Source organism: Ambystoma mexicanum, chromosome 12, assembly GCF_040938575.1.
Source record: "Ambystoma mexicanum isolate Mex_15411 chromosome 12, UKY_AmexF1_1, whole genome shotgun sequence".
Lineage (NCBI taxonomy): Eukaryota > Metazoa > Chordata > Amphibia > Caudata > Ambystomatidae > Ambystoma > Ambystoma mexicanum.
The window spans coordinates 501,317,201-501,343,203 of record NC_090936.1 but is presented as its reverse complement, the minus strand read 5'-3'; the positions used below and the strand labels follow the sequence as shown (position 1 = coordinate 501,343,203).

General features: G+C 45.1%; 1 protein-coding gene across 1 annotated transcript in view; it reads left to right on the top strand.

Moving 5' to 3' along the window:
• The window catches only part of LOC138512981 (protein FAM118B-like), a 391,143-nt gene that overhangs the window by 208,624 nt on the left and 156,516 nt on the right, over positions 1-26,003 (top strand). The window contains exon 4 of the mRNA XM_069627701.1: positions 16,075-16,296. Coding sequence (XP_069483802.1) covers positions 16,075-16,296 — 222 coding nt within the window. The remainder of the gene's footprint in view (positions 1-16,074; positions 16,297-26,003) is intronic.

Below are 26,003 nucleotides of genomic sequence, written 5' to 3'. Positions count from 1 at the left end.
GACCAATTATAGCTAAAATTCGGAATTTCCGCGACCGTGAAACCATATTACGATATTCAAGAGAAGGAGGAGAAATCAAACGGAAGGACTCAATGATAGTCATATACCCGGACTACACACCCACTGTGCAACGAGCAAGGAACTCCTTCATCCCAATAAAAGCGCAATTATGGAAACACAACCTAAAGTATATGTTGCTCTATCCGTCACGCCTCAAGGTGCTCTACAAAGGAAGAGCGACATTCCTAGAGACTCCAGCTGCAGCAAATCTATGGCTGGAACATAACAACCTGGCCGAAGGCAAAGATGATCCACTAAAATCGGATATGGGATGACAACCCACCCACCGTTATAATAAGAAAGGTGAGGCCCCACCATGCAAGGCCACCAAAGCAGACAATGAGATCCCAGCAGAACACCACTAAGTTGATTGCCGAATCAGACGGGAACTCGGAGGACTACACGAGCACGGAAAAACGACCCACCCCCACGGAAACTGTGTAGGCAATCTACCTACACGCATCCTGATCCGGAAGGCCAGGAGTGGCCTGGAAGGCTCGGGACCCCCCGAGCGTTGCAAGTTGGAAGCAACTGCTGGGGCAGTTCAAAGTTACACGGTTTGCTGTTCCCATTCAAAAGAATGGAAGTTACTACTGTTGGTAAGTCTCCAAGAATGAAAAGAAGGGGGAGAGGGACTGAACTGAGGGAGGAGGAAACTTGCATCTTGTCCCACACAGAGAAGGGGCCAATAACGCTAGTACCATGCACACGGACACCAAAAAGAGAGGAGCAGAACGGACACTGTGCCCACTTTGAACCACCATGACCACAACAGCAGTTAAAATACTGACATGGAATGTGCGAAGTTCGGGGACATACATTCGCAGAAACAGAATTAAGACCTACCTGAATAGAAAAGGGGTGATGATAGCGTTACTACAGGAGACCCACTGCACGACCGACTCACTGGCCAAACTCCAAACACACTGGGGGGGCAGGGTTTTGGCACTGCATACTCCAAATATGCCAGGGGAGTGTATACCTGGATACACCCACAGCTCCCTTTCCGCCTGAGAAAATCAGAGGTTGATCCGGAGGGTAGATTTGTGATACTATGGGGGCACATAGAGCAGACATAAATATGCATAATGAACTCCTATTTTCCCAACAGCAATATACTGGCCCACCTGGACTCACTATACCCCAAAATCGTGCAACACAGAGATAGTCTGCTCCTCTGGGGGGGTGACCTCAACTGTGCATGCGATCCGGCAATAGACAGATCCATCCCCCACCCTAAGGGTCCATCAGCAGCGACAATGGCCTGACTGCAATGATAGACAGGCTGGACCTGGCAGATGTGTGGCGTGAAACACACCCAACACAGAGAGGATACTCATACTACTCATCCCCGCACAAACTATACACGAGACTGGACCACATCCTCATAGGCAGAGAACACCTACCCCAGGTGGAAGGAGCGCAGTATTTAGGAAGAACCATATCTGACCACTCCCCACTCATGGTGACATGGAACCACAATGGCCCCAGACCTCCGATCCCCATGTGGAAAATGCCAAAGACCCAGACTTTAGGGAGGAGCTACAAAGCTCCATATATAGCTACATAGAAAATGTTGATGAGGGGGAAATCATTGCAAAAGCCGGGGGAATCAGGAGACAGCTCAGGAAAGAATTAGACCAGCTGGAAAAGAAGATAGAAAGGTTAGAGGCAGCTCCCATAGGTGACCAGAACAGGGAAACAGAACTTCGGAAACTCAGGGGAGAAAATGATTCAGCGTGGAATAGGCTGGAAAAGCTCGACCACGTGGCCAAAACGAACAGGGTACACACAGAGGCGGACAGACCGGGCAGGCTGTTGGCCTGGCTATGCAGAAGGGAACACCCTAGACACCCCACTACCACGCTGCAGGATGAGGAAGGGAACACACACCACACGCAGCAGAACATAAACGACACCTTTAAACGCTTCTACACACAACTCTACTCACATGAGGAACAGGCCCCTCCAGAACAGATTACAGACACCCTTGATGAGATAGGACTCCATAAGATACCACCCGAACAAGCTCTGATGTTAGATGCTGAAATCACGCTTGACGATATAACAGAAGCTATCCGGTCCCTGGCAACGTGCAAGGCACCTGGCACTGACGGCCTGCCCTCGGAGTTCTATAAAGCATATGAACCCTCCCTCACAGCCCTGTTACATGAGGTGTACCAAGAGGCATATGAGAGGGGAGTGCTGCCCGAAAGCATGAGGGAAACACTGGTGGTCCCGGTCCTTAAACCAGGCAAACCGGCAGATCTGTGCGATTCCTACCGCCCGCTAGCAATGAAAATTTTAACAAAAATACTAGCCAAGCGACTGTCCAGAATAATAGGGGACATAATACACAGCGACCAGTGCGGCTTTATACCGGGCCGAAACACATCAATAAACCTGCGCAGACTACAACACATTATGGCCCAAACTAATGAAGACAGGAGCTTATATGCACTAATGTCCCTAGATGCCATAAAGGCGTTCGACTCCATCTATTGGGAGTGGCTGGTGGCAGTACTTAGAGAATTCGGCTTCGGACCCGGGTTCATCAGATGGGTTCAGATATTGTACCCCGGACCAAGAGCTAGAGTGAAGTCCGGGAAACACATATCAGAAGCCTGGGACATACAAAGAGGGACCAGGCAGGGCTGTCCACTATCCCCGATGCTGTACATATTGGGGCTGGAACCCATAGCGATCTATTTTAGGAAGCAGTTTTTTGACGCTGGCATAAGACTAGGAGGGGTAGACCACATCATTTTGCTTTACGCGGATGATGTCCTTATATATGTTAGAGACCCACACCTCAACGTACCCGTCATGCTGGAAGTCCTGGACAACTACTCCAGAGTATCTGGGATCCAATTCAATAAGTCGAAGTCCTGCATGTTCCCCCTGGCGGCCCTAAAACACGTTGAGACGGAGGCACTTCCGAAGGTAGGGATAAAATGGCAAACCACCAAATTCAGATACCTAGGAATCCAGATAATGCACACCCCCACACTGATGCATGAACACAACACAAAGGCAGCACTTCCGACCCTACGCAAGTCCATGAACTTCTGGTTGCGACTTCCCCTGTCGATGATGGGAAGGGCCTCCATAGTTAAGATGATTGTTTTACTGCGATTCCTGTATGGGTTCCAAAATGTACACTATTATATCAAAAAACCCTTCTTCCGACTACTGGAGTCGCTGATAAAGGAGTTCATATGGGGAGAAAATAGGCACAAAATAGCACTGTCAACACTAACCCTGCCATATGCCAGGGGTGGCATTCAGCTCCCTAACTTAGAAAAATACTACCTAGCAGCACAACTCAGCTTTATAACTAAATGGCTCTCAGACGAACCTACTGATGAAAACCCCTTACTACAGACTATGAGCCTCCCTCATCACCTGAAAGAACTGGTATGGGCACCATCGAAGTTGCTGGGAGAAACACTGCACATAGTCACCCTGGGGAGGGAAGTCTGGCGCAGAGCGAGGACACTCGCCCATGTGCAGAGGGCCTACTCACCAGAGATCCCACTGATTGCAGACCTATACACAGCAGCCACAGACCTGAAACAAATCAGATCATGGGAAAGGGAAGGGGTCTACACTTGGGGAGATTTATACGAGGAAGGCACCTTCAAGGAATTTGTCACGCTGCGGGACAGAGGAGGCATACACCCGGGACAGTTTCTCTGGTACCAGAAGATCTGCGCCATGGCACGAAGCAAGTGGGAAACATGGCCTGAAGAACCGGACACTGACCCACTATTAACGCTGCTATACAACATGGGGGAGGGCTGCAGACCAATATCCCAAATATATAGGCAACTGAGCGATACACCTAACCCCCGAAGCATGGACATGAAAAGGAAATGGGAAATAGACATAGGCAGGGAAATGACAGAGGGGGAGTGGAACTGGGCGCTCACATTCCCCAAGGAGGTGTCGAGAAACCACCGGTTCAGGCAAATACAGATGAATGTGCTGCACCGAACCTACCTAACCCCGAAACGGATAGCCAAATTTAGCAAGCAAATGCAGTCAAACTGCACCTGGTGCAACAAGGAGGAAGCAGACCTAATCCACATGATGTGGGAATGCCCCAAAACGAAGACACTTTGGGAAAAGGTGAAACAAACATGTGAGAAAGCAGGTATGACCAAATACAAATGGACACCGGAGGAGTGCTTGCTAGGAACCTACCCCAGATTAGCCAAGATAAAGCACATAGTCAGACTTATGGACATAACGTGCATATTAACCAAACGAACCATAGCCATGTCCTGGAAAAAAACAGCCGGACCACAATATAAAGCATGGCATGGAGAAACGGAACGATGGCTCCTGGCTGAGACCAAGGCCTGGGAAGAAAGCGTGGCCAGATCAACCGATGAGTCCAGCAGAGCCTTGGAAGCATGGAAAGAACTCACTAGACATATGTTTCTCCCCTCCGACGACAAGCCCCCCTGAGCCAAAGGCTTGGAACGAACATACCTACAAGACATACAGGGAGACCCGATGAGAGCCAATGAGAGACGCTACGGGCCTCTGGGAAGCATCCCCCCACACCCTGCAAACAACCTCAATGCCCCCTCCCGAACACCCCTACCCCCCAGGGACGAGATAAGCTGAATCACGTGAACACTGTAAGGAGACAGTTGTTACTGTTTGTTAAAGTTAAAATTAAAATGTATTTTACTTGTACAAGAATAAGGCACAACATGGAAATTTGTAACCGATGTTATTGAAAATGCCAATAAACAAATTTTAAAATAAAATGGACAGTGTGGGAACAAAACAAATCGCTTCATCACTTTCTCATGAGACACAAATGTTGGCACCATCTGACCCTTCTCAACCTTGTGACTCTTACAAATGACAGTTAATATTGTGACTTCTCTTCAGAAACATGTTTCACCTTTTAGTACATCTCCTTCCTTTCCCACGATGAGACTACATGACTTTATGTGACTCATTCCTTGGACCTTTGCTCTAGGACCATGTGCAAATCTTGAATGTTCATCCATGTGTGGGTGACTGTGTATTGGCTCTAGTTCTTATCAATATATTTGTTTTAGAGAGGTATCAAACTTTTTATATACCCCTCGCCCTTCCCTGGCCCCTTACTATAGTCCTTACATTGACCAAGCATCTCCTTGCTTCTGTGATAATTAGTCCTTTTTTCTAATATGCTTAGTAAAAGTGCTTGTGTTGCTTGGTGCTTGTGGCTTCGACCTGAGTGGGCATTTTCCGACAGGGGTCAGTGTGTTTCTTCTGCCTGATTAACTTCGACTGGTGCACATTTCAGCACGCTAACTCACTCTCACCAAACTGTAGCCTTCATCTTGCTAGTTTGAATTGATGTGCAAGAACATTGGTTATTCTTTTTTCACTCGTTTAGGACTTTGGAACCTGCTGTACCCTGTGTTTCAAGCCAATCCCTGTGCAGCTTCGTACATCTTCCTTCCAGTGTTCTGACCTTGTCTCCTGCACCATCTGAGACAAATGGGAATGAAGTGTATTTTACCACTAGAAATGGGAAGGTTTCTCTACGGCCTAGTTTTCTAACTACCATGAAAGGCTGCTTTTCAAAATGCATTTTATCTTCGAAATGCACGACTTCCAGCTACTATGTGCTGGCTTACTAATGTGAATTTCTAAATGTTCCATATTATTTTCTAATGCTGTTGTCTATTATATTTCTATGAACGACTTTTCAACTATAGGAAGTGCCATGTGCCTCCTTCCTTTATCTATGAGTCTTTCCTAGTCGTACTGCACTACTGCATACTAATGACCTCATACATTACTCTACAAGCTTTGCACTCTCAATATGTTAAATGCTTCAGGTTTCTAATCTGTATTTCTTCATTAACTGCTCTCAGAAATTCATCTATCCCTTTGGCAGCTTCACATAAAGCCTATATCTCATGCATAATAGCAAGGTGTCTGGCCTTCTGTATGATCATGTCTCATGTTAGAGAGATTTCTTTAATGTGTACTTTCTCTCACGTTTGGGGCGTTGGATCTGCATCCCAACAACATCTTGAATGATATTACCAATTTCTTGAAGGTGAAAATGGGACCTCCTTCTAAATAGCTTGTATATGTGCTAGCTGTATCCAGCATATCATATGCTAATTTACCACTCTCCCTTTCAAGCTTTCTCTTTGTGCTCTCTTTTTCACTCTACCTCTCTTTCTCTCTCTTTCTCTCTCGCTTTATCTCCCCCTGTGCCTCTTTGTCTCACTCTATCTCTTTCTTCTTCTCTGTGGTCGAGAGACACATGATCAGGCACACATCTACCATAGCCATTGCAGCACACAGCAGCATACCCAGAGAAAAACACAGATATCCTTGAGGGGGTGGGTGCTGTGTTTTATATGGTTAAAAGTCGAATGAGAGCAGCAGTGACAGAGAAATCTTCTGAGGCAGTGACTGGGCCGTATATAAAGACATGTATTGTCATCAAGTTCATCCTGCAGGCATGTTTCGATCACATTGAAGGTTTATTGCTAATACAAGGGAGGTGAATGGTGCCACCACCCTTTTTTGCCACAGCTCAGCATGGCTGTTGTTAATTTGAATCAGCACCAAGGTGAACATATATGATTTATCTTTCTGGGACGCAAGGATAGCTCTGTGGCAAAGCACGTGTCTTGGAAGCAAGGCCACGCTGAGCAAACAGAGGTTCGAAACTGAGAGCTGCGCTTGTAAACAAAAAGCAAGATTGTCATAAATAACCTACACTTACACAATGAAACTACAGCCTAGATACCTATGGGTTATGTGCACTGTAAATAAATGCAAAAAATATACCATAAATATTACCCCTTGGATATCTTTTTTCTTTAAAATGCTTTGTGAATTAGTGAAGCAAGTTTAACCTCAGGTGGACCTTCATGGTGGTCACTTGATCTCAGCTAGTTATTACAGAAATGTAATCAAATAGATGCCTAATTGCTTGTACTCTTTTCTTCCCTCACCCTGTACCCGATGTCATCCAATCATACATTTAATGATGGCACACCTGACCACATGTTCATTTATTTGTTCTTTCATAGATTATGGTGAACTGTTTTTCAATTATCACAATTTCCGCGCTTAAAAACCTCTGGGTATTAAGCGCGTTATAAATGACCAATCATATCATATAACGTGATCTATAATGTCTTTCGGACTCACTTTTTCGGGTGATGACCACTGTTTTTTATGTAATTTGAACTAATTGTCTGGTGTTAACAGCCTTGATAAAGACCTGTATTAAAGTCAAAACATGTATTGGCTGCCCACTACCTCACAAAATCTTTTTTTCATAGGTTCAACTGCTCAAATGTTACACGTTGTTTAATTGTATGTGACAATACATGAAATGCAATTCTTTCATATAAATAACTATTCCACGCGCATAGTTGGCTCGGGTATTTAACATTTACCTGTAGCCTCAAAGACTTGTTTGTTTTTTATTTTTTTTATTTACTGTAAATTGTAGTGTGTATTCTTAGCAAAGCTTTTGACTAAAGCTGCCAGTTCTGGGCAATTTGTCATACTGATTTGGCCCTTCAATGAAGCACAGTTCTCTATATTTATGATGGATCCAATAGGTTTTATTTATTTATTATTTTATTGTTTAAAAAATTGACCTAGCTCGAGAGCAGTTGCGTGCTGTACAGAGTGTGGGTAGCCAGCGTTTGAGCTGGAATCTTTTAACAGTAGTCCAGTACTGTGAGTTGAGGTCTATGTGTCGGTATGTGTGTCTGTTCGAATTAGTCCTTACTCAGGTGTTGTTGAAAAAGCTATATTTTAAGAGATCTTCACATTTCGAGAATTGTCGGGGCAATCCGAGCCAATGCCAGGATCGTGTGCCAGAGGATGGGTGCATGACTAGAGAAGGATTGTTTGCGGTCCTCTCTTTGTGGGCAAATTGTGATTCAAGCCTGTTGGTCGATTTGCTGCGCAGTGAGTGTGTACACCAGATATGTGGAGCTTAGCCACCATATACACTGGTGTGCTCCTTGTGACTGCTTTTTAGATGATACACGCAGTCTTGAACAGTATTCTGGCCTCGAGAGAAAGCCAATGTAGTTTTCAGAGGATGGGGTTGAATCAGTAAAATTTCCTTGCACCTGTAATAAGACGTGCTGGAGGGAGGTGGAGTGCTTTTAGTGGAGCCAAGTGAGCAGCTCAGAACCCCTTGAGGAGGGCATTTCCCCCATTGTTGTGCGAGACCACGAGGGCCTGCACTACAGTCCGAAGGTCTTGTGGCAGGATGAAGGGTTTGATTTTGCAAAGGGTAGAGCCAAGCTGTTTGGGCCCTCTTGGTTATGTGTTTCTGGAAGGACAGGCTGATGTCAATGGTGAAACCCAAGGACTTTGCTGAGTCTGAGAGTTGTGGATCAAATCCTTCTAGGTGCATATCATTGAGCCATTGTTGGACAAGTTGTTGTTTAGTGGACGGACCGATGAGGACAAATTCAGTCTTGGATGGGTTTAGTTTGAGGTAGACAGTCGACATCCAGGACTCAATGATGGTTGGGTAATCGCAGAGAAAAGTGGTGTCCTGTGCACAATTTATTCTCATGTACAACTGAGTATCCTCCGTGTATTAGTCAATGGCTATATTCAGATCTTTGAGGGGAGTGCCCAGAGACTCCATGTAAATGTTCACAATGATTGGTGAAAGGATGGAGCTTTGAGGGACTTCGGTGGAGACCTGGAGTTGGTTTGAATGCAACACGTTCATCTGGACTGGTCCTGAATTGGTTTACTCCCTGCCTGAGAGGTAGGGAGTAAACCAATTCAGGACAGTACCAGAGAATCCCATCATGGAGTGTTAGAAGGATGCAGTGGTTGACGGTGTTGAATTCAGCCAAGAGGTCAAGGAGGACGAGGAGGCCAAGTTTTTCCCAAAGAACAGAAGATTGGTAATGGGCCGGTAGTTGGCTAGGCTGTTTGGTTCTAGGGTTGTTTTCTCAAAATAGGTCATATAAGAACAGTCCGGGAATTACCCTTCTGTGAGGGAGGCATTAATCTGAGGAGGGCGTTGAGCCTGTCAGTTGATTAATAATGGAATCCAGGATGATATTGTCAGAATAAGATATGGGTTTGACGAAGGCAATAATTTTTAGGGTGAGAGAGAGGAGGGAATTGGCAACATAGGGACAGTGTGGGTGCTGGGACGCAGGGGGCGATAATGCAAGTTTCGGTCTCGGTCTGCTGTACATCAGGGCTGTTGTCAGTGCCAGGATATAGTGTTGTTTTAAAAAATACAACTGTTTTAATAATTTTATAACTTTTTTTAACCTGTACGGTTGGAATTATTTTAGCTTGTAAATAACGTTATTATGTTAGGAGGCAGCATAGCATTGAAAGATTACCTACTATTAGTGTTTTAGAGACTTTGAGGACTGATGGGGGGTGGGCCGAGTCTTCCCGGTGCAATTACGCTGTGGGGACTATATTGAAATAAAGAAACCACATCTCCCAGGGGCACTAGCATCACGCATTGGTTGTGACGCTTCCTTCGGGTGACACAGACCTTAACTGGCCCTCGTCAGTGCAAATCGCTGATGCAAACTCTGTTCAGGCCTGTTTGCGGCTGGTGCAACGGTCCACAGGAGATTCTGCCTGTTTGGTGTTGGATCTCAGCATTATATGAACATGCACGCTCTCTGGTCAGTATATTGAGTACTATTTTCTATTATTTACTAACTCTATTGCTGGGGATTATTCCAACTATATGGCTGGCATTAAGTACGATGGAAACACGCTGCAAGGTCAGAGAGACCATTCTGGATTTCTCTCACTCTGCATGCTGGAAAAAATGTGCAAATCAGGGATGGAACTATACAAGGGCCCTAATTGTACAGCCTTAAGGTCTCCACTAGCTGCTTTGAATGCTCGGTCAGCTGTAGCTAATTGCGCTGACATTTTTTATCTGAATGAGGAACACAAGTTGGATTTTCTTTTATAATTGAAGCATGGTTCAATGATACTTCGCATGCCTTGTTACAGAGTTTACTTCAAGAGGGATATCTAATTCAAAATTTGAATCGCGCTAACAAGAGAGGGGGTGGGATTGCGGTAATATACAGATCACAGATAAAAATCCCTCACTTTGAACTGCAAAACTGGGATGATTCTATAGAGATTAGCCACTTGGTTTAATGGACTTCCCCAAGCAGTTCAATGAAAATAATGCTTAGTTATAGGCCCCATGGCCCTGCCACCTTCTTCTTGGAAAAGGTGGATTTTTATTTCACGGCTACAGGCAGTAAGTTCAAGGACATTCTCTGCCTGGGTGACTTCAATATTTGGTTTGTGGACCATTCAGGAACAAATGCTAAACGACTTTGGGAATTAATGGAGATGCATGATTTGTCACCTCCAGTGGTCTCCGCTTCCCATATAGGTGGCCATTGCCTTGGCGTGTTAATAGTTAGAGGGACACGATTCAGTGACTGACACACTTCTGATCACTACTTACGGTTATTCTCTGTGAAGTGGGACAAGTCCAGAGAGCAACCTCTTAGTGTTAAATGCCTGTCACGTAAACCCAAAGAGTTGGAGAACATCTCAGGTCATGAGTTGAGGAGAGGTCTAGATTCCATTCACTCCACACTCATATGTGATGATTTTTTTTAAAGAGAGGCAGCCATTATGGACAAGATTTGTTCTATGACAGCCCCATTGAGATCACAGCCACCTGAACAAAATTCAAAGCCATGGTCTATTCCCAGCCTGATTGAACTTAAGAAACACTATAGAGCCACGGAAAGGATATGGCGAAAATATAGGGCCCCGTACTTGGCCATCAAGGTCAAGGCAGCTTTAAAAGAGAATAAAGTAGCAATCTTTGGGGCCAAATCAGACTTTTGAATTAAAAAGATTGATGCAGCAACAAATTGGGCGCGAGAACCGTTTTCAGTAACCTCCAAATTTTGTGAGGCCTAATAATGCTCTATTAGGAAGGGAATCGTCACTAGAGCAGGCCAGCGCCTGTAATACATTTTTCTCTGACAAGATTAAAGCAATTCAGGAACATATTGTTCATGATAAGGGATCATAGGTAGTTCTTGAACCTAATAATTTAGTTACAGGAACTCGATGGAGGGAGAGTATATTTCAAGCATTGTGCCTTTTGACTTTAAACCAGTTTCAGAAGAAATCATCTGTGCTTTGTTAAGTGCTCTCAAACCCACGAATAACTCATTATTTTATCTACATGCATGTACGGCAAAACGCTTGGCAGCAGATATTGCCCCATTTATTACTTGCGTTGTAAATGCGTCATTGAGTGAAGCTATAGTTCGATTGAAACTGAAGCTGTCCATAATTTCACCACTTTTGAAGAAACCTAATCTAATTCCAGATAAATTGTAGAATTACCACCCCAGTTCCAGGTTTGCTGTGGCCTGGACATTTTTTGGAGAAAGTGGTCACAGTGCAACTGCAGGAATGTTTCAAAAAACAACTCCGGTTGGATCCTCTGCAATCTGGTTTCCATCCAAAATTTGGAAAAGAAACTGTGTTGGCCATGGTATGGGATGAACTTTTGTGAGTAGCAGATTAAAGGGAACTATCACTACTCGTAATGTTGGATCTCTCTGTGGCATTCATTACAGTGGACCATGGTATTCTTATTGATTGACTGAGGGGGATAGGAACTGTCTCTGCCAGTACAATGAAATGGATCATCTCTTCCCTGTCACTGCAGCAACAACGAGTGTAACCTGGAGGTTCCCTAACAGATTCCCTATCTCAGGATTGTGGAGTCTGCCAGGGGTTCTCCTCTCCCCGTTGTTATTTAATTGATATACTTCTGCAGAGTCACAAGGTATGCTTTCAGGGAGACGCAGATGACGCACCAGTGTTCATTAGGTTGGACGGTATAGAGGAGTCTTTTTGATGGGTGAGTTATTGTCAGTAGTTGCATGTCCACTAATTGGCTCCAACTCAATCCAAACAAAATGAATGCCATCTTGTTTGGACCAAAATATCTGCTTGGTGAGGACAGGTGTCCCCCTCCTCCCTTTCAGTTAGGATCAGAACTGAAATATGCCTCTAGGATTAAAAATCTTGGCTGCATATGGCATAACAATCTTAGTTGTGAAGGCCAAATTGGGGTCAAAGTACACGCTGTCTTTTATAGTATGTGCCTGCTACAGCATGCCTTCCCCCCTCGTACCTGAGAAGGACCATGCAGTAGTGGTGGGAGACCTCGTAAATTCACAATTGGATTATTGTAACAGCCTCTTCGCCGGGGCTCTGGCCAAACAAATACATCGATTGAAGGAGGCGCAAAATGCATTGGTTAGACTGATGGTTGGAGTGAGTAAGTATGTGCCTGCTACAGCATGCCTTCCCCCCTCGTACCTGAGAAGGACCATGCAGTAGTGGTGGGAGACCTCGTAAATTCACAATTGGATTATTGTAACAGCCTCTTCGCCGGGGCTCCGGCCAAACAAATACATCGATTGAAGGAGGCGCAAAATGCATTGGTTAGACTGATGGTTGGAGTGAGTAAGTCCTCTCCTATTTCAGTGCTGCATTGCTCCATCCACTGGCTAGCTGTGGAGGACAGGATTAAGTTCAAGATTGGGTGCATGATATACAAATGCTTGAATAATCTTGCCCCCGCGTATTTGGCAAATAAGTTAAGGCTTTACCAACTAACATAGACCCTTCGCTCAGGGGACAAGATCCTTTTGGCCAACCCCCCTCCTCCTGTGTGGACAGAGGAGATTGCAGATTCTTAGTATTTGTACCTAATTTACGAAACAGCCTACCATGGGAGATCAGGAAAGTAGAGTCCTTTTCTCAGTTACGTAAAATGTTAAATACCTATCTTTTTAAATAGGTTAGATGGAGTCTGGTCGTGGAGATTTAGCAAATTCCCAGAACTGGTACCTGTTCACTGATTCGTTTGTACAATAACTGTGTCTAGATACGTTTGTTTTTTCCTTGCTGCGCAATACAAAAGCCTCAGTCAATCAATCAATGCCGTGGGAGGTTGATTCGATGGTCTCTCTGATTTTGTCTATTTTTTTCTATAAAGAATGTGTTGATTCCATTGCATTTTCCTGAGTTGCTGGTATCTCGTGGTTCAGTGAGGGTTTTACAAAATGCTTTACTACTGCTCCTGTTAGAGGCTGCTGCAATGGTGGTGGAGTAGTAAACAGCTTTGGCCTCTAATCAGAAGGCTACATTTGGTTTTAGAGATTTGAGGTTTGCGAGGTCCCCAAGGTTACGGTTTTTGCACCACTGTTTCTCTAGGGTTCTGATTTAGCATTTGTTGGAGGCAAGCCCAGAGGGTGTACCAAGGGGCGGATGGATGGGGATGGGTGTCCACCAGTTTCATAGCAGAGTATTTGAATATTTCGAGGAGGTCCGAGGGATTCTCTGTATTGGGGCAGTCTGCAAAGTTTGCTTCTAGCGCATTGACCAGGAATGTTTTGAATGAGTTGTGTTGAGTGAGGGAGTTTAATGTATGTGACCTTTGTGTGCCATAGTTGAGAGGCGGACCGATATTCGGATGGCAGTGTGGTAAAACAAGTCGTGTGCGATAGGGTCTGCACCAGCGATAAGGAGTTGATGATGTGAAGATTAAGTCTAGTGTGTTGCTGTTTTTTTGCGTGGGGTTGAGCACAATTTCCTTAAGGTCCATGGAACCGGTCAGCTGAAAAGTGCTTCGAGTGTGGTTGTCAGCCTGTAACTTAGGGGCATTAAAATCTCTGAGAAAGACATTATTAGAGTGTCCTAATTTAGCAGAGGCGAGTAAATAATAGATATCAGTAATTAAAGAGTCACTTCTGTGAGGTGGTCTATAGATGAGGTGGAAGGTGATGATGTCCTTGTGCGATAAAGGGAATCAGCAGGTGAGTAATTCAAACAAGCTTGTCCTGGGAGACGGGATGCCAGAGCATGGCCAATCACTCCTGTGGATGATTGCCACTCCACCTTCTGCCCTTCCTGGCCAGTCAGCATGTTGGATGCAGTAGCCTTGAGGTAGGAGCACATCAAAAACATGGGTCAAGGATGGGGTAAACCATGTTTCATTGATGAACAGGGCATCAAGGTTTTTGTAAGAGATAAGGCCAGCTATCTCTGCCGTGTGAGCGACTGCTGAGAGAGCACAGATCCACATGAGAGGGTGTGTGGTCAGTGGTTGTTGGATGGGGCAAGGGTGATATTGATGAGATCTGCTAGGGTAGCATCCTGGGGCTTCCAAGGGCACTTGGCCCTTTGAACCGTAGTGAGAGTAGGGATGGGCTGTGGAGGGAGGAGACACATGGTGATATTATTTGGCAAACAGCAGTAGTAGCAACTGCTTTGTAGGTGAAATGCAGGACAGCGGGTCTCGCACAAACAGGTGAGGTGTTTGTCTTTGGCCATCCCTTGCTGAGGACACCGTCTCCGGACACCGGCAAAGAGGACGCCTAAGGACGACTGGTGGAATAGGTAGAGGGCTGAGCAGCTCAGTGGCAGGGCCTGGTCACATGACCAGCAGTCTACTCAAGGCCTTCTGTCTGGAGCTGTCCTAGAGTGCTTAAGTAGAGGCCTTTTATTGGACATGCTCCTCAACTGGACTTTTGCGCTAGTAATACCGGTGCAAGTCCAACGAGATAAAAAGGAGCACACTTAGTAGCGAGAGTAGCACTGTAAAAGGGGAGGGGCCCATTCTGATGCTCAGTAAACAAAACCCATAAGAAAACGAATTCATAAAAACAGTAGCACAGGTAAGTATACTGAAACTTAGTGCTAGAATGAAATGCAGTGAATAGGCCTTAAAAGCTTGCTTTTACAGAAAACATGTGTTAACATTTTATGTGCGGCAAACGACGCTGTGACTGGTGATTTAGAGCCGAGGGTGCAATCCCAGGCCAGCGCGGTGAAAAGTTCATAATGGTAGTTACTTTTCGAGGTCACAGATTACAGTTCGCAGGCTCCACCAACAAGCTATGAATGCATGATCATTTTATGTTTCAAAATCACTCATAAAATGTGATTTTCTATTGGAAGCGAAAAGAACCACAGCAGTTGAACATTTCGCCTGGGAAAAGTGATAGAGTGTCCCCAATATGCTACGGTGACATGGTGAGCAGCTCTTCCCATGAGAATCAGGATGAGGCGACCAGGGCAGTTTATTAAAGTTCTGCTGGTCCTCTCGAATGTTTCCATGACTTAACTTTGTGCTGTGGGAATTGGGGGTGGATTGTGACGTCACAGGTTTGTAATTGAGGGCGGTATCGAAAGGATCATGGAACCAATTATTAAATGCAATGTTTTCTTTTCCATAGGGGTTCAAAATGTATAAACCAATCAGCTTTGTGTGGGGAGATTTCTTCATGTCACTGGGTCATGAATATTTGTTACTCTGCATTGTATAAAGGTTCTAACCTTAGGGGCGTTTCTTTGACAGTGCCTTTTCATGCAGTTCTGTTCCGCGATCTGTCTGAATTTGCTGTCCCAGCTGCGCCTGGGGCACTGAATAAAACTGTTACTTCTTGCACTGGCATATCTTCCTTTTGGACTACTTTTTTGTAATTTCTTGGTGAGTTTTTCGAGTCCACCCCCAACTCACGGTAATGTTTTTTTTTTCCTTTACACTGTTTCCCAAATGTTAGAACTGCAGAGTAAGCCAGAGGCCATGTTTATGCACTATTCCAATCTGGCCACTAGCATCATGGTTCCTTATTGTATTTTTAAAGGTCTCAAGTGACATCAAATGCAGTTAACTCTTATTCACAATAGTTATGCCATGGATGCCTATCAGACCTTATATGTAATTAATTTCTGAGGAAGTTGTTGACTCCCTCAGTTTCCTTCCAAGCAAAGTATATCTTTGGATGTGTCAAGAATAAAAAGAGTTGTAACTTGTAAATGTTTTCTGTCAGTTGGTAATTTAATGCATTGAGTAATAGAGCAATTATTTTAAGTACTGCTTAGTAATGTATCACTACACAAAAGGCACATTTTTTACAAAGGTATTATTTTGCATTTTTACCTTAGCACTCTAGTGATCCGAAGCCACCCTCTTTACGAGAGTGTTTCAAACAATTCGCTGAATGCCTGGAGCGTCACATGACCAGTCCAACCGTTGTAGACTCCATCCTGAGTCTCATGGAGAGGGGCACTAAAGTCATCACCACCAACTACTACAATTTCCTCGAGGCTGCAGGTCAATTTAAAGGCAAGCCTGTGAAATCTATCGACATGCAGGATAAATCAGAGGTATGACCTAAATATTTGTTTTGCACTAAGAATAAAATAAAACGCAATAGTGCATTGCTTTTTATTATGTTAAACAGTATATCTTATGTAAACCTTCCTGGAGTGCAGAGGTTCAGGAGACTGTGTGTCCCCTTTTGGTGCTGGAGCTTGAGTCACATCACAGTTGCACTGAAAAGATGAAGCAGATGGCCAGGTTTAATAGCCTTCCATGTGCAGTGTGTGCAGAAGCAGTTCGGCAGTCCTTGCTGTTCTTTCCTGTTGTTGGCTGTTTCCTACTCTGCACTGCTGAGACGATTGAAAGTAACCCTCACACCTGGCGGGAGTCTAAAAACCACTCCCTAGTGCAGGTATGGCAGAAAAGGCGAACACAGAGACAAACACTTGCTAAGCCAGACTTTGATCATCTTATTGTAGTCTCAGCCTTTGTATTATGTATCATCTGAGAAGTAAGCCAGTAACCTAAGCTGGTCCCTATTGGACTCTGTGTGAATCCCCTCGATGTTTGTTCCATTGTCTATAATATGAATACTACAATGACCACAAATCTGAGGGTGAGAGCACAGACATCTATTGAAATAGGACAGGGACATCATTTCACCAAAAAGCCAGGGGTAGCGGAAGTGGCATGACATGACCATGACCCTTGACCTCTGATGACATCACGAGAAGCGATGGAACAGGACAGTTTACCCCTTGACAAAACAGGAAGTGGCATCACATAGCATTGTTTCTAAGTACACTATGATAAATATGGTTACAATATCACTGTAACGTGATATACATTTCATACAAGAATGGATCACCATATGTATAGGCAGAAAAAAATGTGCTACAACTGCAACTTGCGAAAAGCAAAATATGTAGTCCGGAGTGGATGCTTATTCTACTCTAAATGCTTTTTGGAGGAATTTGTCTGCATTGTAAATTTGAGGTGTTTAAGAACAGACTAAATCAGTGACTCACTCCCTGAAGTGTGCCTGAAATAAACCTTTAATGAATCTTTCAATCATTGTATAGAATTCCAGAAAGACAAATTATTTGTTATTCCTATTCTTTCTTATTTAGGGTCAGTGCTTAGAGTGTTACACTTGTGCAACCCCCTGTTTTTTTTTAAGAAGCCTGAACAAGAAAGCAGACACTCTAGAAACAAAGAGGAGCTTCAACTTGTAAAAAACAAAAACAAAGGGGTAGCAAGGGAGACCTTAGGGGTCACAGGTGCGACCCTGGCAACCCCTAAATGACGTCCCTGAAATAGGTGACCTGGTTGTGGTGCGGCTACCATCATCAGCATTGGCCCAACTGATTTATCTGATACAAATTCTGCTCAGCCTGAGGTAATTGATTTAACACAACAGCATGACATAGCGTGTGATGCCGTGTTGACTGTTTCAACCTCTCCCCCACATGAAATTGTACCACCTACGGGGCTGCGGATTGACCAAACAAGTGATTTAAGCCTGGCCTTTATTAACTGTGAGTTGGGAACTGTATACTAAATTAAATTCCTTCGTGTCCCACCATGGTACAGCAAATAGAGCCACTGACAAACTTGAGTGTGGAAATGCGTCCAGCGTTTGCAGTGGGGCTTGCTTCTCACCCTACCTGCATGGTCCAGACAGCAGTAGGTCGGTCTGTTGGAGTCCCTGTGTATCGTGATATCTAGGCAATGAGGGTGAGCTGGCTCAAAACCACCAAAAACCTTAGACCGAAGACAGAAAAACCTTTCTCCCAAGAGCGCGCCCTGCAGGGTAGAAATGATACCTACCAGGCCAGGGGCTTGAGCGAAAAGTCAGGAGCAGCAACAGAGCTAGAGGGAAAAAACAATACCACAATGTGAGCAACAAACCTCTGGTCCTCGAACTCCGCAACACCTCCTACAGTACACCCCACTCTTATCTGCTGAGTCAAGTGAGAATGTGAAGAACCTATGTATCCTGTGAGAAGATGTTGCAGAGAAGAAGAACCAGCTCCCAAGAACAAGTCTCAATCCACGTGCAAAAGTTCCAACAAATCTAACCCAAACGACACAAGGGCGCCTCTAAGAAAGTTCCAACAAATCCAAGTGCAAAAGAGCCAAGAGATCCAGGTGAGCTGCAGGTAGGTGACCCGGGAGGAGGAAACAGCAGAGCGTCCAGGGGTCACATGGGTGTAGTTGTGCAGCAGGTAAGTGACTGGAGTAGAATGCAGCAGAGCGTCCAAGGGTCACAAGAGGGTTGTTGTGCAACAGTTAAGTGACCGAAGTAGAATACAGCAGAGCGTCTGGAGGTCACTGGAGTGGGAGGAAGCAGAAGGTAAGCGCACCACAGGTAAGTGCACAAGGGGGACTAAACTGCAGTAGAACGAACAGCTTTCACTGTAAAAGAGGCTGAGGTGCAGATTAGGAAAGGGAGGTGAAAACAGTGTAGTGCACAGTGCGAATTCACAAACTATGTTCCGCGTGAGAAGGATAGCAGTAAGTTAGTGCAGGGACGTAAAGCTGAGCCAGCAACAGAAGTTTATATGCGACAATCAGATTCAGGGGCAGAGAGAAACGCAGCATTGGGAGGAAGTCCAGGAATTCAATAACCGAGTAAACAAGCACTTTGAGGAGTGGTGAACCTGGCGTCAAGAAACAGACAAGGAACAGGCGAAAGGCAGTCCTTTGAAACAATACAAGGATCGGGATACCAAGAAGACGTAATTACAGATGCGACTTAACGTGAATCCACAACACAGTTAAGGAGCATCTGAGGAGTGTTTCTTACCGATACTAGCAGTGCTACCATCAGGAAGCCGGGGGGCACGTCGCTTCCGCATCACGTGACCGTTTTAGGACAGGGAATGCTGGGCAATGTAGTTTCCCTGGGATTTTCGGTGTAACAAGGGCCACGGCAATCCCCAGTTATTCCTGATCCCACAGCTATACAGGGGACTCGAAAGCCGGGACATGACACTGTGGTCCACGCTGTTCTTCCTTTGCTATAAGTCTCTTATTTGGTAATCTGTATGGAACATGTAAAGGATCCACTGAGCTTACTTAATCAGCATTCAAGGCAGAGTCATTTACTAGATTGTTTCTCAAATGCTGGTACGAGCACAGAAACGCTCGTAATTTAGGGCCAGAGGAATCAAAGGTGGTATAGAATGACAGTATGCTTGCCATGGTGAAGGGAGGATGTTCTTGCAGGGCCAATCTCTCTACTTATGGGCTATTTAGTATTCCCAGTCCAGCCATGTGATCAAGCTGAAGTAAATGGGATACCATCATTTTTGACCGAGCACCCCTCGTCCGTTGGTAATTCCTCCTCAATTGCAGGCCCGACTATGGATCAAGAGCTGCACTATATGCTGCAAGACTTTGATGGCTAATAGCCCCATCTATATCGGTACTCAACCTTGTTTTGACCTCATTTGTGAGCTTGTATGATTAAAAGTAAACTAAAACATTCTGCACATATACTCCGTTGAGTGAAATAAAGATTACGTTCCAAATCCTGCAAGATTCCATGCAAGATCTACTGATATCCACTCATCAGTTGCAAAATAAAACCTCTCCTTTTAATCCCATGCCGGCCCAAGTGTATTGGGCTGCGGGTGGTCAGATGGAGAAGGAAATGACTGTTGAGGTCTCGCCGGTGTATATACCAAAGAAGGCAACGAAAAATTAAAAAATGGTTGTAGGAATGAGAAAGTTTGTATGAAATTTGCATATCTCTGAATCTGAAGCTGAAAAGCATTTAAATTCCCTGTGTCCTAATAGCCTGATGAGGAAAGATCATTTCTGTACTACAAATATTTTGACGGAAAAAATAAACGTAGCTCAAGCCCCATTGATGAATGGCAATATGGATTTGGCGACCAGTTCAGCAAAGTTTCCTCCTCGACCTTGCTTCCCTTTGCAAACCCAGGGGGTCCCTCTTACTGGGGTTTCTCCAGTTTGTGGCTGCCGTTCCGGTATGCAAGGTCCCTGCATCTCTCAAAAATGGTCTTCTGTCTCTACTCAAACACTTGACAATAATTGTCAAGAGTCTAGCCCCAACACAGTCTCTAGTGTCTTGTGCTCTCTGCCTGTGGTTTTGAATGTGTCATTTCACTTTGGGACTTCAGAATCCCCAGATCGTAACATTCTATTACCGGGTCCATCTACCTCTAGTCATCAGGAGACTGGGCAGTCGTTATCTCTTGCAGTCGAGGCCTAAGGTCCTCCTTTCAATCGCTTAAACCACCAGTCGCTGAAGCCAGTCCGCAACAGCTCTTTATTTTTTAAATGTGCAACTGTGTCAGACTAATTACCCATTTCCCTCTTTTATTGTTGGTGACTTTTGGTCTAAGGCCTTTGTGAACAACGCTGGTTCTTCTGCAGTTCCTAAAGTGACTGTGCCCTGTAATTTCCCCATTCTTCCAGCTGGACATAGCTCCAATACTGATAGCACAAGTGGATTTGTCAAAGGGTTTGATGTTTGAGCTTGCTGTTCAGTCTGAAGATAGATTAATGCTAAATAGACCAAATGTGATTTGTTTGTTCCATTTGGTGCCATCTCTTTGGTTATTGTCATGCAAGGATATTAACCTTGTTTATTTGTGTGGTGACAAGAGAGCGGACATTGGTGAATTGCATTCTACGTCTAGTTTGGTTATAGAAATGATTCTGAATGAGACTGAAGCAATACACCAGATGGGATACGATATATATTTAAAGAAAGGTCCATCCCTCGCTTGTGATGATATCTCTATATCTCGACCACTGAACCAACAAAGAGATCATGGGGAAATGTTGAGAATAATGTGCAACCACTCTCTTTCTTGTTCTTGTACAGTGCATTTTGTAAATCCTGTATGTAAAATCCCGGGTGGCTTAAACACTGATTGGTCTTGGTTATCAGTCTCTTTAGCTGGCGGTTTAAAAAAGCTGGGGGACCAGGGGTTGGGGCTTTAAAAACAGTTCCTAGTTTGTCCCTTTTAAATTTTAATGTGAGAGGCCATAATAGTTTTATGACTGAGCCTTCTAAGAACTATATTTTTAATAGTTTTGATTTTCTTACTTTCCAAGAAGAGACCTGGTTGACACTGTCAGGTAAATCGACTTCAATCTCTGAATCGTTTGTCTCACTCTCTTTCTCACCTGAAGAGGGTGTGGGGTAAGCTTTCTTCTTCTTCTTTTCTCGCACTGTTGATTTCTTTTTATGCAGGTATGGCGACCGCGGAACGACGCCAGAATGGTTAGCGGAAAAATATCCAGAAACCAGAGGCCCCAGATCCGCAGCCGCCAGAATAGGAAAAAGCCGTGAAGGCAAAAAACCCCGAAGAGCACTGGTATGTCGATGAAGATCTCCGGACACACCGGTAAGTAATAAATCCACGGGCAAACTGCTCCACTCCGTTAATGTGAAATGGAACGTGAGAGAGGAGGAAAGAGTGGAAATCCAGATAAGTAAGAAAGGGCCGGGAAGAGCCAGACCACAGAGCCAGATAGCGCAAGCACGGCAGAGAAAAGCCAAGGGAAAATGAAAAGCCCCCGTAACACGGGGGTAGCGAAAGGAAGGCAAGAAAAGGGGAAATAGGTGAGAATGCCAGAAAGGGGGGCTGATAAGCCAAGAGGAAAACTCACGGGAGCGCTGGCAATGAAGGAGAAAGCAAACAGTTGCAACGCGACCACCACCGGGAGGAAACCGCTGAAAAGGCGGCATCCATGACAGAAGGAAAGACTAGACTGCTGAACACACTGCGGCACAACGTGGTGGAGCAATTCTATGGCGGCTGCATCGCCATCGCTCCCATACCCTCACATAGAAGGGGCGCATGACAGTATGCCCCCTCCCAGTGCGGGTGAACCCCGGTTTACCCGGATGGGCTCTGTAGAACCTCCGCAGCAAACGTGGAGCTTGGACATGTGAACTGGGTTCCCAAGAGTCTTCAGAAGAGGGATAGCCTTTCCAGGAAATAAGAAATTCCAATCTCCTTCTGTGGTAGCGTGAGTCTTTGATCTCCTCCACTTCATACTCTTCTTCAGTTGTGGTGCCATCTCCTTTGCGACGGGGTACTGAAACAGTGGGGATGTCTTCAGAGGCTGGACGCAAAAAGGAGGAGTGAAAAACAGGATGTATCTTACTCATGGTCTTGGGTAGGCGGAGGCGAAAGGCTACCGGATTAATGTGAGATTCCACTGTAAAAGGACCAATAAACCTAGGAGACAACTTGGAATGACGTATCCATCTAGATAGGTATTTGGTGGATAACCAAACTCTGGAGCCAAGTCCAAAAGATGGAACCTCCGTTCTTTTCCGATTTGACAATTTCTTGTAGCTTGAATGAGCTTCGACCAATGCTCTTTCAGCGATTTTGTGAGCCTCCTAGATTTGCGATAAACAAGCCTCAATGGAGGGGCATACAGAATTGGAGGATGACACTGGAATTATACCCTTGGGGTGTTGCCCATGTGTGCAAAAGAAAGGACTGAGACCAAGAGCTGAGTGTTTAGAATTGTTATAGGCAAATTCGCAGTTGGCAGTAAATCATACCAGTCATCTTGGGCATTGTTGACGTAGCATCTTAAATATTGTTCAAGAGTGCCATTGAGTCTCTCGGTCTGTCCATTCGTTTGTGGGTGGAAGCCTGATGAGAGAGCCTGTGCTATCCCTAACTGATAACATAAGGCTCTTCAGAATTTAGAGGTGAATTGACTCCCCCTATCTGAAATGATTTTAGCAGGTAGACCGTGGAGGCGAAACATTTCTTGGATAAATACTTCCACCATTTCAGATGCGGAAGATAGACCCGGAAGAGGGGAAAAGTGTGCGAGCTTAGTGAGGGAATCCACAGTAACCATTATGCAGGTGTGTCCTCGAGATGCTAGCAATTCTACAATGAAATCCGTGGATATCTGCTCCCAGGGTCTTGAAGGTAACGGAATCTGCTCAAGAAGACCTATCGGTTTCTGGTATCGATGTTTACTGCGAGCGCATGAGACACAGGATTGTACATGTCTTCTGACATCGGTAGAGATTTCAGGCCAAAAGAATGATCTTCTGACTAGATCCTCAGAGTTTTTTATGCCTCGATGCCCCGCTGTCTTATGGTCATGACACCATGATAAAATTTGACGGCGCAGATCCGGTAACATAATGTATAATTTCTTGTCGACAAATACCAACCCGTCCTTCCTTACAACCTTATACTTGGAGGTTATAAACTCAGGGAGCGGTAATCGTTCATTGGCAGCCTTGACTTGGGAGAGAAAGGTCACTGTGGCTCCGATAAATACTTGATCTGGGCAGAGCTTCTCCTTGACCGGAGACGAGGGTCCTTCGGTGTTCCATTGACAGAAAGAGAGTCTGCAACCACATTGGGAACTCCCGGGAAATAGGTAAGTTCAAAGTCGTACTGAGCAAAAAAGTGAGCCCATCGTGCCTGTCGGGCATTAGTACACTCCATGTTCTTTAAAGATTTCAAATTCTTATGGTCCGTGCGTATGGTGAAAGGACCTACTCCTCCTTGAAGAAGATGCCTCCAGTCCTCACATACCAGTTTGATGGCTAGAAGCTCCCGCTCGATCACAGAATAATTCTTCTGACTGGGGTTTACAGTCTTGGAGAGATATGCCACAGGGTGTTCCACTCCTTCATGCTCTTGCAGTAGGACTGCTCCCACTGCATCAGCAGAAGCATCAGCTTCCACTATGAATCTCTTGGTTTGTTCAGGTTGCTTCAGTATGGGGGCTGAACAGAATTTTCCTTTTAAACATCTGAAAGCCTCTTCCGCTTCCACAGACCATCTAAAAGGTAATTGGCCTTTCTTGAGAAGAGAGGTGATGGGAACCACTGTAGAGGAAAAGTCCTTGATGAATTTGCGATAGAAGTTGGTGAATCCCAAGAATCTCTGAACCTCCTTTATGGAAGAAGGAGAAGGCCAGTCGGTGATTGCAGAAACCTTCTTGGGATCCATCTGGACGCCGTCGCTGGAAAGTATAAACCCCAAATAAGGAACCGAGGATACTTGAAAAAGACATTTACTTGGTTTGACCAATAGATGATTATTTTGGAGGCGCCTGAGTACTTCATGTAGATGAGTAGAATGTTCTTGGACTGATTTGGAAAAGACTAGAATATCATCCAAGTAAATGATGACCGAATGGAATAGTAAGTCTGAAAAAGTCCGGTCCATAAACCGTTGAAAGACTGCAGGTGCATTGACCAAGCCAAAGGGCATTACCCTATATTCGTAGAGCCCGTACTGGGTTCTAAATGTGGTCTTCCATTCATCTCCAGCACAGATACGCAGGAGATGATATGCGTTCCTCAGATCTAGCTTGGTAAAAATCACTGCCCCTTTGACTGCCTCAAGTATGTCTGATATTAGGGGCATGGGATATCTGTCTCTGATGGTGACCTTGTTGACTCCGCGATAGTCAATGGAAGCCAAAGCTCCTCCGAATCTTTCTTCGAGATAAAGAATAGAGCGCCCCAGCTGGTGATTTGGAGTGTTGACTTAAGCCGTTCCTGAGGTTGGCATCCAGATACTGTCGAAGAACAGCTTTCTCTTTGAGGGACAAGGAAAACATCCTACTAAATGGTACTAAAGCCTTGGGAATAATGTCAATAGAACAGTCCTCCGGGTGGTGGGGGGGGGGAAGAGCATGTTCCACCTTCTCGACAAACACTTGGGAGTATTCCAAAAATTGAGGTGGAACCGAGTGTATGGTTTGAATAGGAGACTCTAAGGTCTGCAAAACCGCAGTCTGATATCTTTGAGAAGCCAAACATGACTGACTGCAGTAGGAGGAGAGAAAACTGGGGGTATTGGTGGCCCAATCGATTGTTGGATTGTGACAACGGAGCCAAGAAATGCCCAAAATGATGGGGAAGTGAGCTGCCCTTATGATATCAAACGACATCTTTTCCCTGTGATCCTGAATGGCAACCTGGATGGCTTCAGTGGAGTGGGTGATAGGGCCAGAACAGAGAGATGTGCCATCCACTCCTTCTACCTTGAGGTCCTCTTTATTCTGGACTCGTTGGATACCCATCTTGCTGGCCCATACTGTGTCCATAAAGCTTCCCACTGCACCACAATCTAAGAGAGCCAGCGTGTCAACCGAATTTTGCCCCCAAGACAGATGCAGCGAAACCACCATTAAGCAGCATCTTCATTCTGGCGGGAGGGGGCGATAGACAAGGTTACATAGGAACCCTTATTCACTCCTCGAACCATGGTCCCATTTAGGTTTGAGGCACCGCGTTTCCCGACCTTCTTGGTGGGACATCAGGACAATCACAAACTAGATGAGAGGCAGATCCGCAATACATGCAGAGGCCCGTTTCCCGGCGTCTCTTTCTTTCATCCGGAGTGAGCGGTGCTCTCATGGTGCCGATCTGCATGGGTTCCTCTTTAGAGGAAACTTGGGGAACAGTAGGAGATCCTGAAGGACTGGGAAGACAGAAGAACCCTCTGGCCTTCTTCTTTTCTTGCTTCCTTTCGTTGATGCGATGCTCAATCTGTAGAGTGACTGACAACAGTTCCGCGAAAGATGCTGGACGAGGAATTCTCGCAAGTTCGTCCTTCAATTCCTCCTTTAGTCCTCTCCTGAAGATGGTAAATTGGGCTTGTTCCTGCCAATTAGCTTCTGTGGCAAGTTGTTTAAACTTAGTGATGTACGATAATAGATCCATTTGCCCTTGATGGACCTCCAACAATTCTTCACAAGCCATATACCTGACTTCTGGCCTTTCAAA